General features: G+C 45.7%; 4 protein-coding genes across 5 annotated transcripts in view; all 4 read left to right on the forward strand.

Annotated features, from left to right (window-relative positions):
• The window catches only part of carmil1 (capping protein regulator and myosin 1 linker 1), a 28708-nt gene extending 24477 nt beyond the window's left edge, over positions 1-4231 (forward strand). Inside the window, exons 34-39 of one of the 2 annotated variants that reach the window (XM_030412481.1) lie at positions 109-151; positions 340-537; positions 705-833; positions 1735-1890; positions 2188-2341; positions 2372-4231. In XM_030412481.1, the coding sequence (XP_030268341.1) occupies positions 109-151; positions 340-537; positions 705-833; positions 1735-1890; positions 2188-2312 (651 nt within the window). In that variant the 3' untranslated portion in view covers positions 2313-2341; positions 2372-4231. Of the gene's footprint in view, positions 1-108; positions 152-339; positions 538-704; positions 834-1734; positions 1891-2187 lie in introns of both variants that reach the window. The other variant, XM_030412482.1, reaches the window with a different exon arrangement.
• A 78-nt stretch (positions 4232-4309) lies between these two features.
• On the forward strand, positions 4310-8830 carry LOC115579033 (secretagogin-like). The gene is made up of 11 exons (XM_030412484.1): positions 4310-4551; positions 5905-5975; positions 6339-6434; positions 6587-6676; positions 6993-7049; positions 7131-7208; positions 7283-7338; positions 7459-7504; positions 7634-7693; positions 8062-8130; positions 8320-8830. Exons 1-11 carry the CDS (start codon positions 4482-4484, stop codon positions 8443-8445), a joined length of 819 nt encoding a protein of 272 aa, XP_030268344.1. The 5' UTR covers positions 4310-4481; the 3' UTR covers positions 8446-8830.
• A 1633-nt stretch (positions 8831-10463) lies between these two features.
• On the forward strand, positions 10464-12800 carry LOC115579216 (calcium-binding protein P-like). Its single transcript, XM_030412775.1, has 3 exons — positions 10464-10610; positions 11997-12651; positions 12726-12800. Exons 1-2 carry the CDS (start codon positions 10464-10466, stop codon positions 12600-12602), a joined length of 753 nt encoding a protein of 250 aa, XP_030268635.1. The 3' UTR covers positions 12603-12651; positions 12726-12800.
• A 7102-nt stretch (positions 12801-19902) lies between these two features.
• On the forward strand, positions 19903-20658 carry LOC115578304 (protein lifeguard 1-like). Its single transcript, XM_030411198.1, has 2 exons — positions 19903-20509; positions 20584-20658. The coding sequence occupies exon 1, from the start codon at positions 20054-20056 to the stop codon at positions 20507-20509; it is 456 nt and encodes a 151-aa protein (XP_030267058.1). The 5' UTR covers positions 19903-20053; the 3' UTR covers positions 20584-20658.

A 20658-nucleotide genomic window follows, 5' to 3' on the forward strand; every position in this document is an offset into this window, starting at 1 on the left:
ATCAACATGTATGACAGCATGTGTGTGTGGGCTGCAGGTGGTGGTGCTACACGTCCTACACTCAACATTCACTTCATCACGATAAAAACTCTTTGTCTCTGTTTTCAGTCTGAGTCTCTCTGCGTGCAGGAGAAGGTGGACGGTGACAGAGGTCAGTTTGTTGTCATTAAATGATTCAGCCTCATCGTGTACAGTATGTCTGGACACATGACTCCATGTTTTCACAATGTGTGATTTTGTTTACAGTAATTACACTTCAGTAGTGTAATCAGGAAGTAGTAGCTCTTCCAAAATAAGAGCCTGTCAGTTTGATGCCTCACCATCATTTTTTTCCTGCAGCCAAGTCAGACGTCCCTCCTGTTGTTCCAGCAGACTCTGATGAGTCCAGACCAGAGCCGGCTCCCAGGTCAAAACCACCCACCGTCACACCCAAACCTCCTCTCCAGGCCACCAAACCTCAACTGGGTCCTCGCTCCTCTGGGCCTCTCAGCCCCTCCAGTCCAACCAGTCCCAGACCGAGCAGCTCGTACGTAACTGGTAGGTGATGAAACAGGGACGCGACAGATCAAACCAGTTCAGTGTCAGAGAGACAACAGAGAGACAACAGAGATCTTCTTCTACACACCACACATTCAGTTAATTCATACAGTCTTTGTGTTGATATGAAATGAAAACCAGTGGTGTTATTGATCTCTGTCTGTCAGATGACTCTCCTGAGGCTCCTGCAGCAACCAGAGGACCACTTCCTGCTCCTCGCCTGAAGAGGGCGCCGTCAGAGCAGGAGAGAGAGAGCACCAGCAGCAACCCTGCAGCACCCCCGTCTCCACAGGATGGTTAGTATCTCCTTATATTCATAAACAGGGTTTCATAGTAACAGTTTGATGTTGGTGCTGTTTTAATAAAGGTTAGAGAATGCATTGATCATTGAAAGAAATAAATCTCAGTGAATGTAAAAGCAGCCGCAGGTCGATGACAGAGAGACTTTTTGGTTGCTGGATATTTCTTTCTTAATGATGAAGGTTGCATGACTCAGCGCTGCGTCATCGAAGCATAGCTGAAAATATAACACTCAATTTATCAGGTGACAGCGTCTTTAATGAATGCTCTGGAGGCCATATCTGACGCCTCCACACACAGTACGTCTGAAGCAAAAGGTCCTAGCCTGCACTTGATATGTCCAACTAACACCCGACTTGTGTAATTAACGCTTACCGGAACTCAGTATTTTTCCTTAAAGCAGCGTTTCTTCTCTGTAATCAGAAAGGCAGGTCGTCTTTTGTAAAAACATGTGTTTTTAAAATCAAAGAGACAAGAAGAAAAGCTCATTGACACGTTTGCAGAGGCGTTTATTACACAGCACACTGACAAACTGTACAGAGTTTAGTCAAGCTTATTATTTAATCCTGCGTCACTTTATTTCCTGAATTAAACATTCAATTCAGACCAGAAATCTGCAGACAAAAGTGTTTTTCTGAATCATTTTGTGTGAAAGGAGAAGACTGCATCTGGTAAAACTGTTGTCATCAAATCAGTCGAAGCATCTTTGCAGCACATTTCTTCATTAAAACCTTGAAATAATACATTTTTCTGATGAATTCATTGTTTTATGTTGTAAGCCTCATTTTAATTTTAGCACTTCCAGTTTCAGTTTTGCAGCAAACTAATGATCCAGAGTGGACGGACTGTTTAATGATGTGGATGTAGATATATGAGTTTTTTCTTCTCCGCCTGCAGTCGAGTTTCCTCTGGATGGTGATGCGTTCGAGACACCGGGTGCAGCGGTTGAACCCGGCGCCGGTGGCCGACAGTGGTCGTCTCTGAAGAGTTCAGCCAGTCCTGCTGCTGCGAATGAAGACGACCGGGAGCGAACCAAGTCCCTCCCCGCCTACGGTTCGATATTTCACATATTACATATTGGGGATTGAAGTCCAAGTTCTGTGCAGCGGTGTAAAAAGACCTTTTGAGTTTATACAGAGTTAGTTTTCCTTTTTCTTTCAGTCTAACTTGAGTTTTGCTTGTTTCCGTCCCATCTCGTTTCAAGATGTTGTGTTTCCTGTTTTCAGGATTTGAAGTTTACTAGTCAAATATTATTTTTCCTAGTTTCAGTTACTTTTACTGTTCTTAGTTTGTTAGTCTCACTTTAGTTTCCTTCATTTATATTCTCTCTCTCTCTCACTCTCTCTTCAGTGAGTCCTCCGTCTCAGGCAGACACTGATCTCAGTCCAGCTGAGGAGGAGATTGAATCTCCGGCCACTGATCTCAAGTCTGACAACAGATCAGAGGACGACTCAGACGACCCTCCTTCAGTCTGATACCAACAAGATGTTTACAGCCTGTCGACTCGCGCTCAACTGTCAGAGAAACTTTAAGGTCGTCACACGCAGTGAAAAGCAGAGACGAGGACAATGATTACTCTTTTTTATTATTCCTGGTGAGGGGACACTATAAAGACTCGTGCACACTTCGTGCTGTTATCAGATGAGTGTAATGAGCTTGGATCAGTCCCAGCACTCCCATCAGATGGACACCAGAACAGCTCCATTAGCGTCTCTGTCAACAGCTCTAAAAGGACCATAAAGAGCCGAGCCGATGGGTTTTATCTGGTGCAGAGACAATCTGCAGCCGCTGAGATAACAGCTGTAAAGAGCTCACTTAGTCCCAAACACTGAGGAGGAGGAGCGGGTCGGTCCAGACCGCAGCAGTTTGCTTTTACTGTTTATTTCTGTTCTGCAGGTTCACTGAGTCAGTGACCTCCAGCTGCAGGTCCTCTGGGGACATCAGTCAACACATACACATGTTTTTAATCCTGCAAACATTCACTGAAACAGTTCACACACAGTTAGACAACAGCAGAATGAGGAGCAGCTGATAGAAGAGAAATCCTGCAAAGACCAACAAGAAAGTGTGAAAACCAAAGAGAGGTCACCCTCTAATCTGCTGCACCCACCTCAGATATACAGTATATACGCGTGTGTGTGTGTATATATAAAAATATATATATATATATCTTATTCAAGATGAAACAAACGAGTCCAAAACTGTTTTAATTTTCACTGCTTATGTTGCTAAACTGATAAAAAAAAAAAAAAACTGCTGAAGGTTTAGTTCATGTCAGAGTCACAGAGGTGATGAAGCGTCGGGGAAAAATCAGAAACATGAAATCAGTAAATGTTTATATTGTAACACTTGTTGTGTCGTTTCCCTCTGAGCGTTTTCTGCAGCTTTCAACTCCATCACAGTTCACTTGATCAGCAGAAGAAGTTAGCTCAGTCTTCACAGTGTGAATAATATAAATAATGATACTAAAGAAGAAGAATCCATGAAGAACTTTTTAAAGCAAAGTTACGCTTCATGTGATCTAAACAGGACTAAAACATTTCAGGACTGATGTGAATGAAACCTGACAGTTAAACTGATACACAGATGTGAGACGTGGTTGAAAGCTGTACAAAAAAAAAAAATCAGTTGACATGAACAAATGTGAGCGTATGTTCTTCTGGTGACTGGGTTTATTGTGATTAACATTTTCTGACTTGTAAATTCTGTTGATGTCAACATCTGAATCCACCTGTCGACAGGAAAAGTTACAGAGCTTCCTGTCAAGTCTGTATTTCAGCCCAGATCATTAATATGATGCTTTAATGTCACAGCACTGTATTCTAACCTCCGTCAGCCGCCTCCACTCGTCTGCTGACATAAACATTAAAATCCTTTTATTAGCTCCTGTACGTCCAACATGATGTGAACGCAGCAGAAACAATTCATCTAAACCTTCAATAACATGATGAAGTTTCCTTTCAGCGTCTTTATTTTCTGCGATCGTGCTCAGATTGATGTTGAACACGCTGCTGTATCGTCACCGTGACACGCAGCTTTTATCACAGACCGCTCTGCTGATCATGTCCTGCTGCACTTACTGATGTTTAAGTATCCCTGTAAATATGTAAATATGTACTAACATTCCTCCGAGTTTGAATTGGTTCTGTTTATAAAATAAATGGAGTTTATATCAGTTAAATATTGTTGTATTATGAGCAGAGAATCTGATTTATTATCAATGATTTCCATTGTGTGACTCGCGGTGACGGTTTTCATTTTATCGGAAAATAATTTTTAGAAATCATCTTTTTAAAGAAATTCAGTTGGATGATGTTTTTATTGTTTCTGTGCCTGGAAATGTGACATCTCTGTATTTGTATGTTTATACCAATAAATACTGTTTTATTGTTCACAGCCTCTCTGTGTCCTCCTCCTCCTCTTCTTCCTCCTCCTCCTCCTCTTCTTCCTCCCTCTCTCCTCTTCATATACCAGCTGTTGAATCCGTCTTCAGTCTCATTGGGCTGGATTCAGTGGATAACATCGTCTCTCTCTCTCTCTCTCTCTCACTTCACGTCTCTGGAAGAATCTTTTCTCTTGTTATTCTACTTTTTCTTCCAGCGTCGTCGTCCCCAGCTCGACCTCTGGACTGGTTCTCCAGCACCATGGACCGGGCCTTGGACAGTCTGGACGCCGCTCGATTCTTACAGATCTGGCAACATTTTGACAAACACGGTAAGAAGAGTGATCGTGAGTCTGACGTCAGTGTGTTTATTGAATACCTCCAGTATATAGATTTAAATATGAAGCCTTGTGATGAATAACAAGATGAACCGTTTCAATAAACACATCGTCTGTCGTCTCTGTTGATGCAGCCTGATACTGTAAAGAAATTAACATTATTCAACATAATTTAGATGTTTTATATCAAAAGTGAACTAACTGAATTGCAGCCCAACACAAAAATACATACCTGATAAGAACCAGTGGAGGAAAGTACTCGAGTATTTTCATTTCCTGCTACTTCATAGATACTTTGCTCATAGATTACATAGCAGATTCCATAAATTATAATATATAATATATTTATTTTTAAAGATTTAGTTAATAAAGTGAAAAGCCCCCCCTCTCTCTATAACGTAATTAAAATGCATCAGCTGCTATATTAAAGTGATTAAGACAATAATACACAAAAATATAACGAAATATAAAATATAACCATATATTCTGAACTCAAACACATTTATGGGACTTTTACTTCAGATTTTGACAGTTTTCTGCTTCAGTGTATCATCATTACAGAATATTGAATCCATCTGTGTCCATATAAACCTCGTTATCTCTGCACAGTTTTTCCTGCCACCAGGAAGAGGAAGCTGATCTGCTGATCCGTCTCTATTACAGACTCAGTGATTGAATAATGATCCAGTTGTCTTAACACAGCTTGGAAACACCAGAGCAGGACGGCCCAATGTGGCCCGCTGTCAGGTTCCCTTTGGCTATTTATTATAGATTTATCATAATCTGAGCATGGCGGGTACAGGGGAGGAAACTCTTTATATCGGGCGTAAATCACCAGAATATATTTTTTCCTACCTTCCTTCAGAGCCTCCGTACAGAACCGTCCTGCATTTTAACAGTACCATACTGGTTTGTGGCACGTGGTCCACCATTAAAGAGGCACTATGTCGTTTTGTAGAAGAAATTCAAACTCTTTAATGAGGTAATAAAACAAACTTCCATAGGTCAATAAACAAGCTGTTCTCAGGGGAACATAAAATCCCAAGAACACAGGTGGCAGGGTCCGCCACATGTAAACACAGTGGAACCGTCTAAATTGTGTTGTTCTAAAAAGTTTTCTGTCGCCACTTTGAGTAATAGATCAGAGTTCTTCTTTGTCGCCTGTTGTTAGCTTTGTTAGCTTCACTGGCTAGCCTGAAGCAAAACAACAACTTTGACATCATTAGATTTTCTGTATATATATATATTATAAAGACACTCTGGATTTATTAGAATAAAGTTTATCTGTGAATCTAGATTTAGAAGGGAAAGACTCCGTTCTGACCAGAAGCCTGGTTGTGTTTGTAGATGACGGTCACATCGAGGGAAAAGAGCTGGACGCCTTCTTCCAACACACGCTGGCAAAATGTGGGATGAAGGTAAAGACGTAAAGAACGAGGCTGTTTTTATGTTTATCGTCTGGACTTCCTCTTGTTGATTAAAGCATCCAGCTTCATATCTGAACTTTGGCGTTTCATCTCTTGAGCGTCTAAGTTTGTAGAGTTTTTATGTGATCTGACACGTTTCTTTAAATCTTTAAGCTGTAAAATTTAAGACAAATATATATTCATGTGCAGGTTTTCTGATCGTGTCTTATTAAACACTTCCACCAGGGGGCAGCAAAGTCAGATGGAGTCATAATTATACAGTATTGGTTTGATAAAGATATTTTTTGTGTGCTAATCATTTATCATTCAGTTAAATCAGAGTTAAATGAGGGCTGAAGTGTGTGTCGTTCTCAGAGGGAGGAGATTACTGAGGACGACATCAGACGACTGAGCGACAGATTCACGTCTGCTCACAACGCTGCAGCCGAAGGACGCCTGCACCTGGAACAGGTACGACAACCCTTCAACCCTCAGACGTTTCTGATGTTCAGGTGTTGACGTGACAGTGAGCTGACGGTTGTTTCTCCTCTTCATAGTCAGAACATTCATTGATTGAATGCTGACGATGTGTTCAGGGGTAAATATCTTCTTTTTTCTTCCAGCTGGCCACCGTGATGCTGCCGGAGGAGGAGAACTTCCTGCTTCTGTTCCGCAGAGAGACGCCGCTGGACAACAGCGTGGAGTTCATGAGGGTGAGGGTCAAAGGTCAACACGCCCTGCTGGAGGAGGACAGCCAACACTAACTTGGTGTACTGTAAAATCAAACTGGAGAACTGGAAATCTGGAGCCTCCATCAGACCAAAACTTCTATTCATACAAACTAAATATCCTCTTGATCTGATAGTATTGAGTTTTGAGGATCTTTGTCCAGTTTCACCAGCTCTCTGTCTTCCATCATCACCTTCAGGATGAACATGAGACGTATCGGGAGAACAGAAAAGTAGACAAATCATCACAGTATGTACTGATTGTGTTTGTCAGAGCTTCTCTTGTGTCTCGTTGGTGTAGATCTGGAGGAACTACGACACAGACAGCAGCGGCTACATCTCTGCAAACGAGCTGAAGGTAACTGAGAGCTGAACTCTGCTGCAGACTGATCTGAGGACGGGAGCCTCAGTGAGCATTGTGTCCTTTTTGTCCCTTCAGGGCTTCCTTCAGGACCTCTTCCTCCAACACAGGAAGTCCATCACAGCTGACAAACTGGAGGAGTACACTGACACCATGGTAGTATGTTCACATATCCACTCTGCTGACGGCGTTTTATCATGGAGGGTTAAATCTGACTTGTTTCTCTGCAGATGAAGATGTTTGATAAAAACAGGGACGGCAGACTGGACTTAAACGACCTGGCCAGGTACTGTTGATGTGTGTCATGTGACCAGAAGGAGAATCACTGATGAGACCATCTGATCGTCTTTTAAATTCATATTTAAACTCTAAAATGAGGATAATCTGTCTTTGTTGTTGTCTGAAGAATCCTGGCCCTCAAAGAAAACTTCTTACTGAAGTTTAAGATGGACGTAAGTTTCTGGAAATGTTTTTTGTTTTTTCCATAAACATGTTTTTTTTATGTTGGCTGCAGACGTTCCTGCTGTCTTCTTGTTACTGTTTAATGTTTTATTACTTCACTTTGCCATCTCTGTTGTCAGGCGTGCAGTCAGGAGGACAGGAAGAGAGACTTTGAGAAGATATTCGCTCACTATGATGTTGTAAGTCTGAATCTTCTTCTTTCCAACTGTCTACAATTTTTGGTGTCTTTTGGCATTATAAAAAACTTCATGGGCCTTATATTCAATCTACCAGGAGACCACCTGACTGGCAGGTCTTAAAATATGAATATATATTCTGTGCTTAATTGTGATCAGTTTCCTTCACATGCTGAACAGTTAGTGTTTCCTCATCTGCTCCATAAAATACACAAGAACTTTGGATACAACCACAGTTCATTTTAAATTCTTAATTCTTTAAGCTGTCACTTTTAAACGGAGATGGTTCAGGGCTCAGATCAGTTTATCAATAGTTAGATTTGTCTCGTCTCCTGATAATGTTAGACACTCTTCACTGTGTGTACATGTAGAGTAAGACAGGAGCGTTGGAGGGACCTGAAGTGGACGGATTTGTCAAGGACATGATGGAGCTGGTGAAGGTAAAACCATCATGAATATACTGATGTGACTTTACCTGATACACTGAGTCAGTGTTTAATGGATCAGATGAACTACAGGCCTGAAAGTAACGAGGCACTTAAGTTAACCTGTGAATGTAGCAGAGTTACTGCCTCCATCAGCAGTGAGGCTGTGTTTGACCTCTGACCTCTGTGTTGACCCTCCTCCAGCCCAGCATCAGCGGCACAGACCTGGACAAGTTCAGGAAGGCCCTGATGGGTCACTGCGACATCAACGGAGACGGAAAGATCCAGAAGAACGAGCTGGCTCTCTGCCTCGGCCTCAAACTCAGCTAACCAACCCTCATTTACACTTTCACTCGTCTGACTCCTCATTTAAACTTCTCTTTTTAATTTAATGTGCAGCTTTCACTCCTCCCTCCCTTCCTGCTGTCCTCCTCCCTGACCGGCTCTCAGTTCCGTGACCGATGCATTCACATATTTTATTCTCGTTAACATAAGAACAGTATATTTCCAGGTTTTTATATATTTTTCTGTATTAAACTTCCCAGCAAAGACCGAGATAATGTGTACTCACTGTGGATTGATGCCACCAGGATTTAAACACCAGTTAGAAGATGTAAGAAATCTGTTCTGACTGCATGCCGTGTTGCTTTTTCATGACTGGTAACATATGAAACTGTGTTTGTGAATGATGGTTAATAAAATGTGTTTCATCTTTGTCTTTGTCCTTCTTCTCTGACACAATACAACAACTCTCTATAATATACTCCACCGTCTGAGAAAACATGTCAAAGATATCATTTTGCAGAGGTGTTAGCATGTTAGCATTTAGCTGCTTTGTTCCAGTAGTAAACACGACACCCTCAGTGCCCTGAGCTCCTGATCTGGTCAGAGCTGGCCAATAGGAGAGCTGGATACACAGCTAACTGCGCTAACTATCTCATGGCAGCTAAAGTTAGCAGGAACTTTATGGTCCTTCATCACAGTTTAAAGCACATCTGTTTACACTTTGTTGTTAAAGTTGTTCTGTAGTGAAATGAAGCAGTTTGTAACAATTATTAAGATTCTGACGTCAATCTAAAAACTGAATATGTGAACTTCTTTGTCAGCAGTATTGTGAAAAAAATACAGTGAACAAATGAATCCATAGAAGTCAAGAACAAACATGACTCATTGTTAAATTATGCTGCTTCTCACCATAATAATGGATTATTTTTTTTTACCATTTCCTGACTTTTTATGGATTAAAACATTATTGTTTATCAGAAAACATAAATAAATTGAGAAACAGCTTTAGGATTGTATAAAATAAGCATTTTAATCTGGTGTATTATATCAAAATAGTGCGTTTAGAGGTTTTATGATATTTCAATTGAGTGCTGGAACAAAACAAAGATCATAGAGTTGACATAAAATGTTGTGCAGAACACATAGCTACATACTTTTCACTTATTTTAGCTCACATGAACAACCTGGTGACACAAAAACAAAAAACGTCTTCTTCACTACTGTTGTTAGTTTTATTGTTCTGTTTTTAGATAAAGAGCTAAATGGAATGGAAATACTTTATAGTTCCAACAGTCTTAATGAAGGAATACTCTGTGAAATGTTTCTATTTTTATTGATGCGATCAAACAAAGTCAAACGTAACCTCTGTTGTATTTTGGTAGCGGCAGAAATCTCAAAGTTTCAACATATAAAATCAAAACTACCTTCGACATCTTTATTTTTCCTGAGAGTAAATTTCATCCACATAAAAACATGAAACACAATAAATACACAACATGTAAAATCAAATGCTCTTTTATCCCCACACACACTCACATCAGACGATGCACATCAATGCTGAGGGAGAATGAATCATTCTTAGCTGACAGGAGTGAAACTTAGCTCGTTAGCTAACGAGGAAACACCTGCACAGGTTGACCCATCAACTCCAACCTGACTCCAATTACTCATCAGTGTGAGCCGGCACACTGGACACTTGAAAAGGGGCGACTGTGTTCACAGGAGCAGTCGTGAAGCTGAGACCATAGTTTCTGATTTTGTTGTTTGTCTATGAGCAGACTGTTCTGTTTCAGATTTAAGAAAATGGCTTTTGGATTTTGTGTGAGGTAGGATCACTTTTCAATATTTTAGCAAATGTTTCAAGATGAAGCTGGTTTTGTTCTGATGTTTTCTTCTTTTTCAGGGTGCTCTTGCTCTCACTCTTTGGATTTGTGCAGCACGCAAACGGTAAGAATTCATGCTTAACAAACTGCAGTTCAATTGAACTTCTCAAACTGACCTCAAATGTTTCCTCTTCTTAGCCCTCAGCTTCAGAAGTGGAGGCTCCAGTGGCACAAGGCTTCATGAACTGGCTGAAGATTTTCCATGGAGCGATGAACCTGCTTTTGCTCCTTCCAGTTCTGAGAATGCTGCACAGCCCAGTGGTCATTGGGGACACAGTTACCCTTACAGGGCTGCAGCCAGTGAAGGACGTTATAGTGGTTCTCATGGTAGGCAAGTAGTTGGTTACAGTCCAGAGGGAAGTGTTTCTAGTTACAGGCCTGGCCAACTGATCGAACAAAAACCAAGACAGAAGCCACAACATCAATCTAACTCCAATGGAAATGCATATGAGTCAGCTGTTGTTTCGAGTTATGGAATACAGATGCAGGCCAAGCCCCAGCAGCCGGGCGGCTACCCGTCCAAGCCCCAGCAGCCGGGCGGCTACCCGTCCAAGCCCCAGCAGCCGGGCGGCTACCCGTCCAAGCCCCAGCAGCCGGGCGGCTACCCGTCCAAGCCCCAGCAGCCGGGCGGCTACCCGTCCAAGCCCCAGCAGCCGGGCGGCTACCCGTCCAAGCCCAGCAGCCGGGCGTGCTACCCGTCCAAGCCCAGCAGCCGGGCGTGTACCCGTCCAAGCCCCAGCAGCCGGGCGTGCTACCCGTCCAAGCCCCAGCAGCCGGGCGTGCTACCCGTCCAAGCCCCAGCAGCCGGGCGTGCTACCCGTCCAAGCCCCAGCAGCCGGGCGGCTACCCGTCCAAGCCCCAGCAGCCGGGCGGCTACCCGTCCAAGCCCCAGCAGCCGGGCGGCTACCCGTCCAAGCCCCAGCAGCCGGGCGGCTACCCGTCCGAGCCCCAGCAGCCGGGCGGCTACCCGTCCAAGCCCCAGCAGCCGGGCGGCTACCCGTCCAAGCCCCAGCAGCCGGGCGTGTACCCGTCCAAGCCCCAGCAGCCGGGCGTGTACCCGTCCAAGCCCCAGCAGCCGGGCGTGCTACCCGGCCAAGCCCCAGCAGCCGGGCGTGTACCCGTCCAAGCCCGTCCAAGCCCCAGCAGCGGGCGGCTACCCGTCCAAGCCCCAGCAGCCGGGCGGCTACCCGTCCAAGCCCCAGCAGCCGGGCGGCTACCCGTCCAAGCCCCAGCAGCCGGGCGGCTACCCGTCCAAGCCCCAGCAGCCGGGCGGCTACCCGTCCAAGCCCCAGCAGCCGGGCGGCTACCCGTCCAAGCCCCAGCAGCCGGGCGGCTACCCGTCCAAGCCCCAGCCGGGGCGGCTACCCGTCCAAGCCCCAGCAGCCGGGCGGCTACCCGTCCAAGCCCCAGCAGCCGGGCGGCTACCCGTCCAAGCCCCAGCAGCCGGGCGGCTATCCGGCCAAGCCCCAGGCAGGTATTCTCCAAAGCAAAGCTGGTATGTGGGATATTGCACCTCTCCAGGATGGTGTTTCTCCAAGCAGTTCTCGACCAATGGCATCAGTGTACAACCGCGTCTACCCGTCCAAGCCCCAGCAGCCGGGCGTCTACCCGTCCAAGCCCCAGCAGCCGGGCGTCTACCCGTCCAAGCCCCAGCAGCCGGGCGTCTACCCGTCCAAGCCCCAGCAGCCGGGCGTCTACCCGTCCAAGCCCCAGCAGCCGGGCGTCTACCCGTCCAAGCCCCAGCAGCCGGGCGTCTACCCGTCCAAGCCCCAGCAGCCGGGCGTCTACCCGTCCAAGCCCCAGCAGCCGGGCGGCTACCCGGCCAAGCCCCAGCAGCCGGGCGGCTATCCGGCCAAGCCTGGTGGCTTCCCAGCCAAGCCTCAGCAGCCCGGCAACTACCCAGCCAAGCCCCAGGCAGGTATTCTCCAAAGCAAAGCTGGTATGTGGGATATTGCACCTCTCCAGGATGGTGTTTCTCCAAGCAGTTCTCGACCAATGGCATCAGTGTACAACCGCGTCTACCCGTCCAAGCCCCAGCAGCCGGGCGTCTACCCGTCCAAGCCCCAGCAGCCGGGCGTCTACCCGTCCAAGCCCCAGCAGCCGGGCGTCTACCCGTCCAAGCCCCAGCAGTCCGGGCGGCTATCAGGCCAAGCCTGGTGGCTTCCCAGCCAAGCCTCAGCAGCCCGGCAACTACCCAGCCAAGCCCCAGGCAGGTATTCTCCAAAGCAAAGCTGGTATGTGGGATATTGCATTTTCCCAGGAAGGTGTTGCTCCAAGAAGTTTCAGACCGATTCCAATGGCGTCACTGCAGCACCCTAGATGGCAGAGACCACTGGTTCCTGCGTACAACAGACTTCGTCAACCTTAGGTACGTAACTGTCTTTTAAATTAGGAATTTAAGGTCAATGTTGTAGTTTCGCATAATGACGTTTCTGTTTTCAGGTTCCCCACTTTCTTCCTGAAGGCAGTCTGTCCTGGCATCAACTTGCAACATTAAATAAAGTACTTGGAACTGCATTCCCTGTCTCTGAAGGTCATTTGAAACCACTGAGTAACATGCTGCAGTACAATGTACTTAAACATGTGCTACTATAAATGTGTGTTTTGTCTTGGGATAAGAATGTTAACATTGAAATGGTAGCTCCATTGTCGTTTCAATACACAAAACCAGGACTTGGAGGTAAATCACAAAGCATGAGTTTGGCGTTAGACTTTGAAAGAATTGCAATGCCTCTTTAATGATTTGACTTGAACACCGTAATGTTCCAATCTTGCTCATTTGTAAACCGCCACTTGAACATTTACTACAAAATGCAAAAACATGGCAGTCTTGATTCTTCCCATCCAGCTGCAGAAATAACATTAAAAAAGGAACTAAAGCTGACTGGCTATTGAGGCAGTTTGCCAAGCAGGTGGTCGCACTCAGGATAATTACAGAGGACGGGCATGAAGAGTCAAGACTGAGTCTGCTGAATCTCTGCCATGATCTGAAATTCACAGCAGTGGGCGGCTCAGTTCAGCAAATGGCTGCTTGTTATCACAGTAAAGATGTTCGACTCAAAGGCTTTCTACACTACTTGTGTTGGATGCGAGGTTTGACATTTATAAACTGGCTCATTGGGCAAGACACTGTGCTGGAAAAGGAGCCAAAATGGCAGAGTGACACTAAAGTGCTGCAAAACAATGTATTTGAATTTTGGGAAATTTGACCCCTAAAACCTGTTAACCAGTTTATTTCAATGGTTGAAGGGGTGTTCAAAATTTAAATCGGCTGCTGTGCTCAATTGGACTCAAACTTGGCTGAACGCAAAGACTGTCTCACCCCTAATGTGTATGATTGGGTACTGCAGCTACATCCAAGGACCAAATTCAGATGTTTAATTTTTGTATTATTAGAGCCCAACGACTATCAGTGCGAGGACCCTCAGCTAACCAACCCTCATTTACACTTTCACGCGTCTGACTCCTCGTCTAAACTTCTCTTTTTAATTTAATGTGCAGCTTTCACTCCTCCCTCCCTTCCTGCTGTCCTCCTCCCTGACCGGCTCTCAGTTCCGTGACCGATGCATTCACATATTTTATTCTCGTTAACATAACAGTATATTTCCAGGTTTTTATATATCTTTCTGTATTAAACTTCCCAGCAAAGACCGAGATAATGTGTACTCACTGTGGATTTATGCCACCAGGATTTAAACACAATTTAGAAGATGTAAGAAATCTGTTCTGACTGCATGCCGTGTTGCTTTTTCATGACTGGTAACATATGAAACTGTTTGTGAATGATGGTTAATAAAATGTGTTTCATTTTTGTCTTTGCCCTTCTTCTGACACAATACAACAACTCTCTATAATATACTCCACCATCTGAGAAAACATGTCAAAGATATCATTTTGCAGAGGTGTTAGCATGTTAGCATCTAGCTGCTTTGTTCCAGTAGTAAACACGACACCCTCAGTGCCCTGAGCTCCTGATCTGGTCAGAGCTGGCCAATAGGAGAGCTGGATACACAGCTAACTGCGCTAACTATCTCATGGCAGCTAAAGTTAGCAGGAACTTTATGGTCCTTCATCACAGTTTAAATCACATCTGTTTACACTTTGTTAAAGTTGTTCTATAGTGAAATGAAGCAGTTTGTAACAATTATTAAGATTCTGACGTCAATCTAAAAACTGAATGTGATCTTTGTCAGCAGTATTGTGAAAAAAATAAAGTGAACAAATGAATCCATAAGTCAAGAACAAACAAATGACTCATTGTTAAATTATGCTGCTTCTCACCATAATAATGGATTTTCTTCTTTTTTTTTTTTACCATTTCCTGACTTTTTATGGATTAAAACATTGTTTATCAGAAAACATAAATAAATTGAGAAACATTAAGTAACTGTAATCTGATTACTGGTTTGTAAATGTTGACGTGTTAGATTACTCGTTACTGAAAAAAGTGGTCAGATACCGGCATCACTGCGCAGATAGTCTTTTTTTAACGGGGTCCGGGGAAATTTCGAAAATTTTGAAAATTGGGCTGTTTAAAGATGCAATTTCAACATAGTTTGAGAAGGAAAGGAAGGCCAATCGTTGGGTCCTCATTGTCATGTTTTAATCGCAAATAAAGCTAATTTTCCCTCACTATAGGCCTGAGTATTTTTTATATATTACAGCCTATAATAAGACCTGCGCTGTGTGCATAGGCTATAAGAGCAGGTAGAACATTCCTTATTATAATTTCTTGGCTTCATTGACTATCTGCATCAGGCCTGCAGGAGGCTTTGTAGGTATTAAGAGACAAATATCATCATTTAACATCGTCAATAAACCCACAAACGTGATAAAAATCTGCAGCATTTAATGTTATAAACCCACAAATGTAATATATTTTCCACAAACGTAAGAGCCGCTGCCTACTACAAACGTAACATGCTATTTTCTACACATGTAATAACTATTACGTTTGCAATTATTTATTTGTGGGGACGTGAAAATCTTTATTGTAATAACTTCCCACAAATGTAATAATACAATGAATAATGGTCGGGGTCGTTGTTGTTTGTTTGTTTGCCTATACACTTACTAATACTACTGACCGTGGGCGCAAAATCCAGCTGCTGACTCTCCAGCTGTCACACAGCGGATCCCCTGTGACCAAAGTGTCAGCTGGACTTCAGAAGGGCCAGAATTCAAAACTACTAGAGCGGCCGTAAGCGGTCATTTGGACCGCTAGATTTAAACTCTATAATCTGTCATGTAAATACCCAACTGAGTGATGAATGGATTCATTGTGTCATGATATTTAAAAAACAAAAACAAACAAAAAAACAAAAAACGAAATAACCCCAAAATGAACATGTTAACAAGTTTAATTATACATTTATCAATATTCACATCATCGCACATAGTAAACTGTAATCATTGCATATTTACACAAGATTTTGATAGAGAAAACTCATAGAAAATTAACAACTAAACGTAACTTACTTGACTATGAAACATTTTATTTTAACACTTAATATATAATAAAACAATAATAGTAGAATAACAATCGAAAAAGCTGGAAACGAGCTGATCTAAAACCACCAAAGAGCCATTGTGATCACTGGTCACATCTCCGCACATTACCTCCGCTCTCGTACAGTTACCACACACGGGCTTGTGGCATTTCAAGTGTCCGGTGTTTGGTTCCGTTTGCAGCGGACCGGCACTGCCTCCGTGTCTGTGTCAGAGAAGATGGCCAGTGGCGGTGGACTTTTTGGGTCTTCTGTAACATCCTCGACCAGGCGGGGATCAATGCCCGCATCTTATTCAAGGAGTGCTCAAAGTGATCGAAACGGCTCTCTTTTTTGTTTGTTTGTTTGTTTTAGATCACCTCGTTTGCAGCTTTTTCGATTATCATTATTTATTTTATTATATATTAAGTGTTAAAATAAAATGCTTCATAATCAAATACGTTACTTTTAATAGTTTTTTCTTGTTCTGGGTTTTCTTTATTAAAACCTTGTACATAGCAATAATTACAGTTTACTATGATATCGATACATGTATAATTAAACTTGTTAAAATGTACACTTTGGTGTTATTTCGTTTTTTAAAAAAATATCATGACACAATGAATGCATTCATCACTCAGTTGGGTATTTATATGAGACATTATAGGGTTTAAATCCAGCGGTCCAAATGACCGCTTACGGCCGTTCCCTGCGCACTCGCCCGGCTGCCGGCTGCGCATAGAGATCGATGTTGTCCGTCGAGATCGGAGGACGGCTTATTTTAGTAAAAAATCGGGGTTTTGGTCGTTGTAGCTCGTAGTCTATGCTATTATGGTGGGACAGAGGCATCATTTGTGTTTGAAAAACGTTTCACTTCAGATTTAATGATCCCGGAAGTTCGAATCTGTGAATATCTTTCCAACTTTACCAAACGATCAGCAAAGTGTTACAGCTTTTGCAAATCTTTGCGAGATCTCGCAAAAATCTTTGTGGGATCCCGCAAGATCTCACAAAGATAACCTTTTTTTTTTTTTTCTTCACCCATCATGTTTTTTCCCCCCCATGTCCCTTAAGGGGCTCCGTAAAGAACAAACACATGACTCATGATGATGGATTTTTTTTTATTATCATTATTTTTTTACCATTTCCTGACTTTTTATGGATTAAAACATTATTGTTTATCAGAAAACATAAATAAATTGAGAAACAGCTTTAGGATTGTGTAAAATAAGCATTTTAATCTGGTGTATTATATCAAAATAGTGCGTTTAGAGGTTTTACGATATTTCAATTGAGTGCTGGAACAAAACAAAGATCATAGAGTTGACATAAAATGTTGTGCAGAATACATAGCTAGATACTTTTCACTTATTTTAGATCACATGAACAACCTGGTGACACAAAAACAAAAAACGTCTTCTTCAATACAGTTGTTAGTTTTATTGTTCTGTTTTTAGATAAAGAGCTAAATGGAATGGAAATACTTTATAGTTCCAACAGTCTTAATGAAGGAATACTCTGTGAAATGTTTCTATTTTTATTGATGCGATCAAACAAAGTCAAACGTAACCTCTGTTGTATTTTGGTAGCGGCAGAAATCTCAAAGTTTCAACATATAAAATCAAAACTACCTTCGACATCATCTTTATTTTTCATGAGGGGAAAATTCATCCACATAAAAACATAAAACACAATAAATACACAACATGTAAAATCAAATGCTCTTTTATCCCCATACACACTCACATCAGACGATGCACATCAATGCTGAGGGAGAATGAATCATTCTTAGCTGACAGGAGTGAAACTTAGCTCGTTAGCTAACGAGGAAACACCTGCACAGGTTGACCCATCAGCTCCAACCTGACTCCAATTACTCATCAGTGTGAGCCGGCACACTGGACACTTGAAAAGGGGCGACTGTGTTCGCAGCAGCAGTCGTGAAGCTGAGACCATAGTTTCTGATTTTGTTGTTTGTCTATGAGCAGACTGTTCTGTTTCAGATTTAAGAAAATGGCTTTTGGATTTTGTGTGAGGTAGGATCACTTTTCAATATTTTAGCAAATGTTTCAAGATGAAGCTGGTTTTGTTCTCATGTTTTCTTCTTTTTCAGGGTGCTCTTGCTCTCACTCTTTGGATTTGTGCAGCACGCAAACGGTAAGAATTCATGCTTAACAAACTGCAGTTCAATTGAACTTCTCAAACTGACCTCAAATGTTTCCTCTTCTTAGCCCTCAGCTTCAGAAGTGGAGGCTCCAGTGGCACAAGGCTTCATGAACTGGCTGAAGATTTTCCATGGAGCGATGAACCTGCTTTTGCTCCTTCCAGTTCTGAGAATGCTGCACAGCCCAGTGGTCATTGGGGACACAGTTACCCTTACAGGGCTGCAGCCAGTGAAGGACGTTATAGTGGTTCTCATGGTAGGCAAGTAGTTGGTTACAGTCCAGAGGGAAGTGTTTCTAGTTACAGGCCTGGCCAACTGATCGAACAGAGACAGAAGCCACAACATCAATCTAACTCCAATGGAAATGCATATGAGTCAGCTGTTTCAAGTTATGGAATACAGATGCAGGCCAAGCCCCAGCAGCCGGGCGGCTACCCGTCCAAGCCCAAGCAGCCGGGCGTTCTCCAGAGCAAAGCTGGTATGTGGGATATTGCACCCATATTGTACCCGTCCAAGCCCCAGCAGCCGGGCGTGTACCCGTCCAAGCCCCAGCAGCCGGGCGTGTACCCGTCCAAGCCCCAGCAGCCGGGCGTGTACCCGTCCAAGCCCCAGCAGCCGGGCGTGTACCCGTCCAAGCCCCAGCAGCCGGGCGTGTACCCGTCCAAGCCCCAGCAGCCGGGCGTGTACCCGTCCAAGCCCCAGCAGCCGGGCGTGTACCCGTCCAAGCCCCAGCAGCCGGGCGTGTACCCGTCCAAGCCCCAGCAGCCGGGCGTGTACCCGTCCAAGCCCCAGCAGCCGGGCGTGTACCCGTCCAAGCCCCAGCAGCCGGGCGTGTACCCGTCCAAGCCCCAGCAGCCGGGCGTGTACCCGTCCAAGCCCCAGCAGCCGGGCGTGTACCCGTCCAAGCCCCAGCAGCCGGGCGTGTACCCGTCCAAGCCCCAGCAGCCGGGCGTGTACCCGTCCAAGCCCCAGCAGCCGGGCGTGTACCCGTCCAAGCCCCAGCAGCCGGGCGTGTACCCGTCCAAGCCCCAGCAGCCGGGCGTGTACCCGTCCAAGCCCCAGCAGCCGGGCATTCTCCAGAGCAAAGCTGGTATGTGGGATATTGCACCTCTCCAGTATGGTGTTTCTCCAAGCAGTTCTCGATCAATGGCATCAGTGTACAACCGCGGCTACCCGTCCAAGCCCCAGCAGCCGGGCGTGTACCCGTCCAAGCCCCAGCAGCCGGGCGTGTACCCGTCCACGCCCCAGCAGCCGGGCGTGTACCCGTCCAAGCCCCAGCAGCCGGGCGTGTACCCGTCCAAGCCCCAGCAGCCGGGCGTGTACCCGTCCAGCCCCAGCAGCCGGGCGTGTACCCGTCCAAGCCCCAGCAGCCGGGCGTGTACCCGTCCAAGCCCCAGCAGCCGGGCGTGTACCCGTCCAAGCCCCAGCAGCCGGGCGTGTACCCGTCCAAGCCCCAGCAGCCGGGGTGTACCCGTCCAAGCCCCAGCAGCGGGCGTGTACCCGTCCAAGCCCCAGCAGCCGGGCGTGTACCCGTCCAAGCCCCAGCAGCCGGGCGTGTACCCGTCCAAGCCCCAGCAGCCGGGCGTGTACCCGTCCAAGCCCCAGCAGCCGGCGTGTACCCGTCCAAGCCCCAGCAGCCGGGCGTGTACCCGTCCAAGCCCCAGCATCAGGGCGTTCTCCGTCCAAGCAATCGCACCCCCAGTATGGTGTGTCTACCGTCCGACCAAGCCCATCAGTGCCGCGGCTTCTCCAAGCCAGCTGGTTGTGGGTGTACCTCTCCAAGCCCCTTCATCCAGCAGTGTACCGACCAATGCCCCAGTGTAGACCGCGGCTACCCGTCCAAGCCCCAGCAGCCGGGCGTGTACCCGGCCAAGCCCCAGCAGCCGGGCGTGTACCCGTCCAAGCCCCAGCAGCCGGGCGTGTACCCGTCCAAGCCCCAGCAGCCGGGCGTGTACCCGTCCAAGCCCCAGCAGCCGGGCGTGTACCCGTCCAAGCCCCAGCAGCCGGGCGTGTACCCGTCCAAGCCCCAGCAGCCGGGCGTGTACCCGTCCAAGCCCCAGCAGCCGGGCGTGTACCCGTCCAAGCCCCAGCAGCCGGGCGTTCTCCAAAGCAAAGCTGGTATGTGGGATATTGCACCTCTCCAGGATGGTGTTTCTCCAAGCAGTTCTCGACCAATGGCATCGGCGTACTACCGCGGCTACCCGGCCAAGCCCCAGCAGCCCGGCGGCTACCCGGCCAAGCCCCAGCAGCCCGGCGGCTACCCGGCCAAGCCCCAGCAGCCCGGCGGCTACCCGGCCAAGCCCCAGCAGCCCGGCGGCTACCCGGCCAAGCCCCAGCAGCCCGGCGGCTACCCGGCCAAGCCTGGTGGCTTCCCAGCCAAGCCTCAGCAGCCTGGCAACTACCCAGCCAAGCCCCAGGCAGGTATTCTCCAAAGCAAAGCTGGTATGTGGGATATTGCATTTTCCCAGGAAGGTGTTGCTCCAAGAAGTTTTAGACCAATTCAAATGGCGTCACTGCAGCACCCTAGATGGCAGAGACCACTGGTTCCTGCGTACAACAGACTTCGTCAACCTTAGGTACGTAACTGTCTTTTAAATTAGGAATTTAAGGTCAATGTTGCAGTTTCGAATAATGACGTTTCTGTTTTCAGGTTCCCCACTTTCTTCCTGAAGGCAGTCTATCCTGGCATCAACTTGCAACATTAAATAAAGTACTTGGAACTGCA

The sequence above is a fragment of the Sparus aurata genome, chromosome 3 (assembly GCF_900880675.1).
Source record: "Sparus aurata chromosome 3, fSpaAur1.1, whole genome shotgun sequence".
Taxonomy (NCBI): domain Eukaryota; kingdom Metazoa; phylum Chordata; class Actinopteri; order Spariformes; family Sparidae; genus Sparus; species Sparus aurata.

What these genes read in the sequence shown, in the direction of transcription:
- LOC115579033 (XM_030412484.1), top strand. Translation starts at nt 4,482, where the DNA reads ATGGACCGGGCCTTGGACAGTCTGGACGCCGCTCGATTCTTACAGATC. An exon ending in GCAACATTTTGACAAACACG is followed by an intron (nt 4,552 to 5,904) that starts GTAAGAAGAGTG and finishes TTGTGTTTGTAG; the next exon opens with ATGACGGTCACATCGAGGGA. An exon ending in ACAGCGTGGAGTTCATGAGG is followed by an intron (nt 6,677 to 6,992) that starts GTGAGGGTCAAA and finishes TCGTTGGTGTAG; the next exon opens with ATCTGGAGGAACTACGACAC.
- LOC115579216 (XM_030412775.1), top strand. Translation starts at nt 10,464, where the DNA reads ATGAACTGGCTGAAGATTTTCCATGGAGCGATGAACCTGCTTTTGCTC. An exon ending in ACGTTATAGTGGTTCTCATG is followed by an intron (nt 10,611 to 11,996) that starts GTAGGCAAGTAG and finishes TCCAAGCCCCAG; the next exon opens with CAGCCGGGCGTCTACCCGTC.
- LOC115578304 (XM_030411198.1), top strand. Translation starts at nt 20,054, where the DNA reads ATGTGGGATATTGCACCTCTCCAGGATGGTGTTTCTCCAAGCAGTTCT.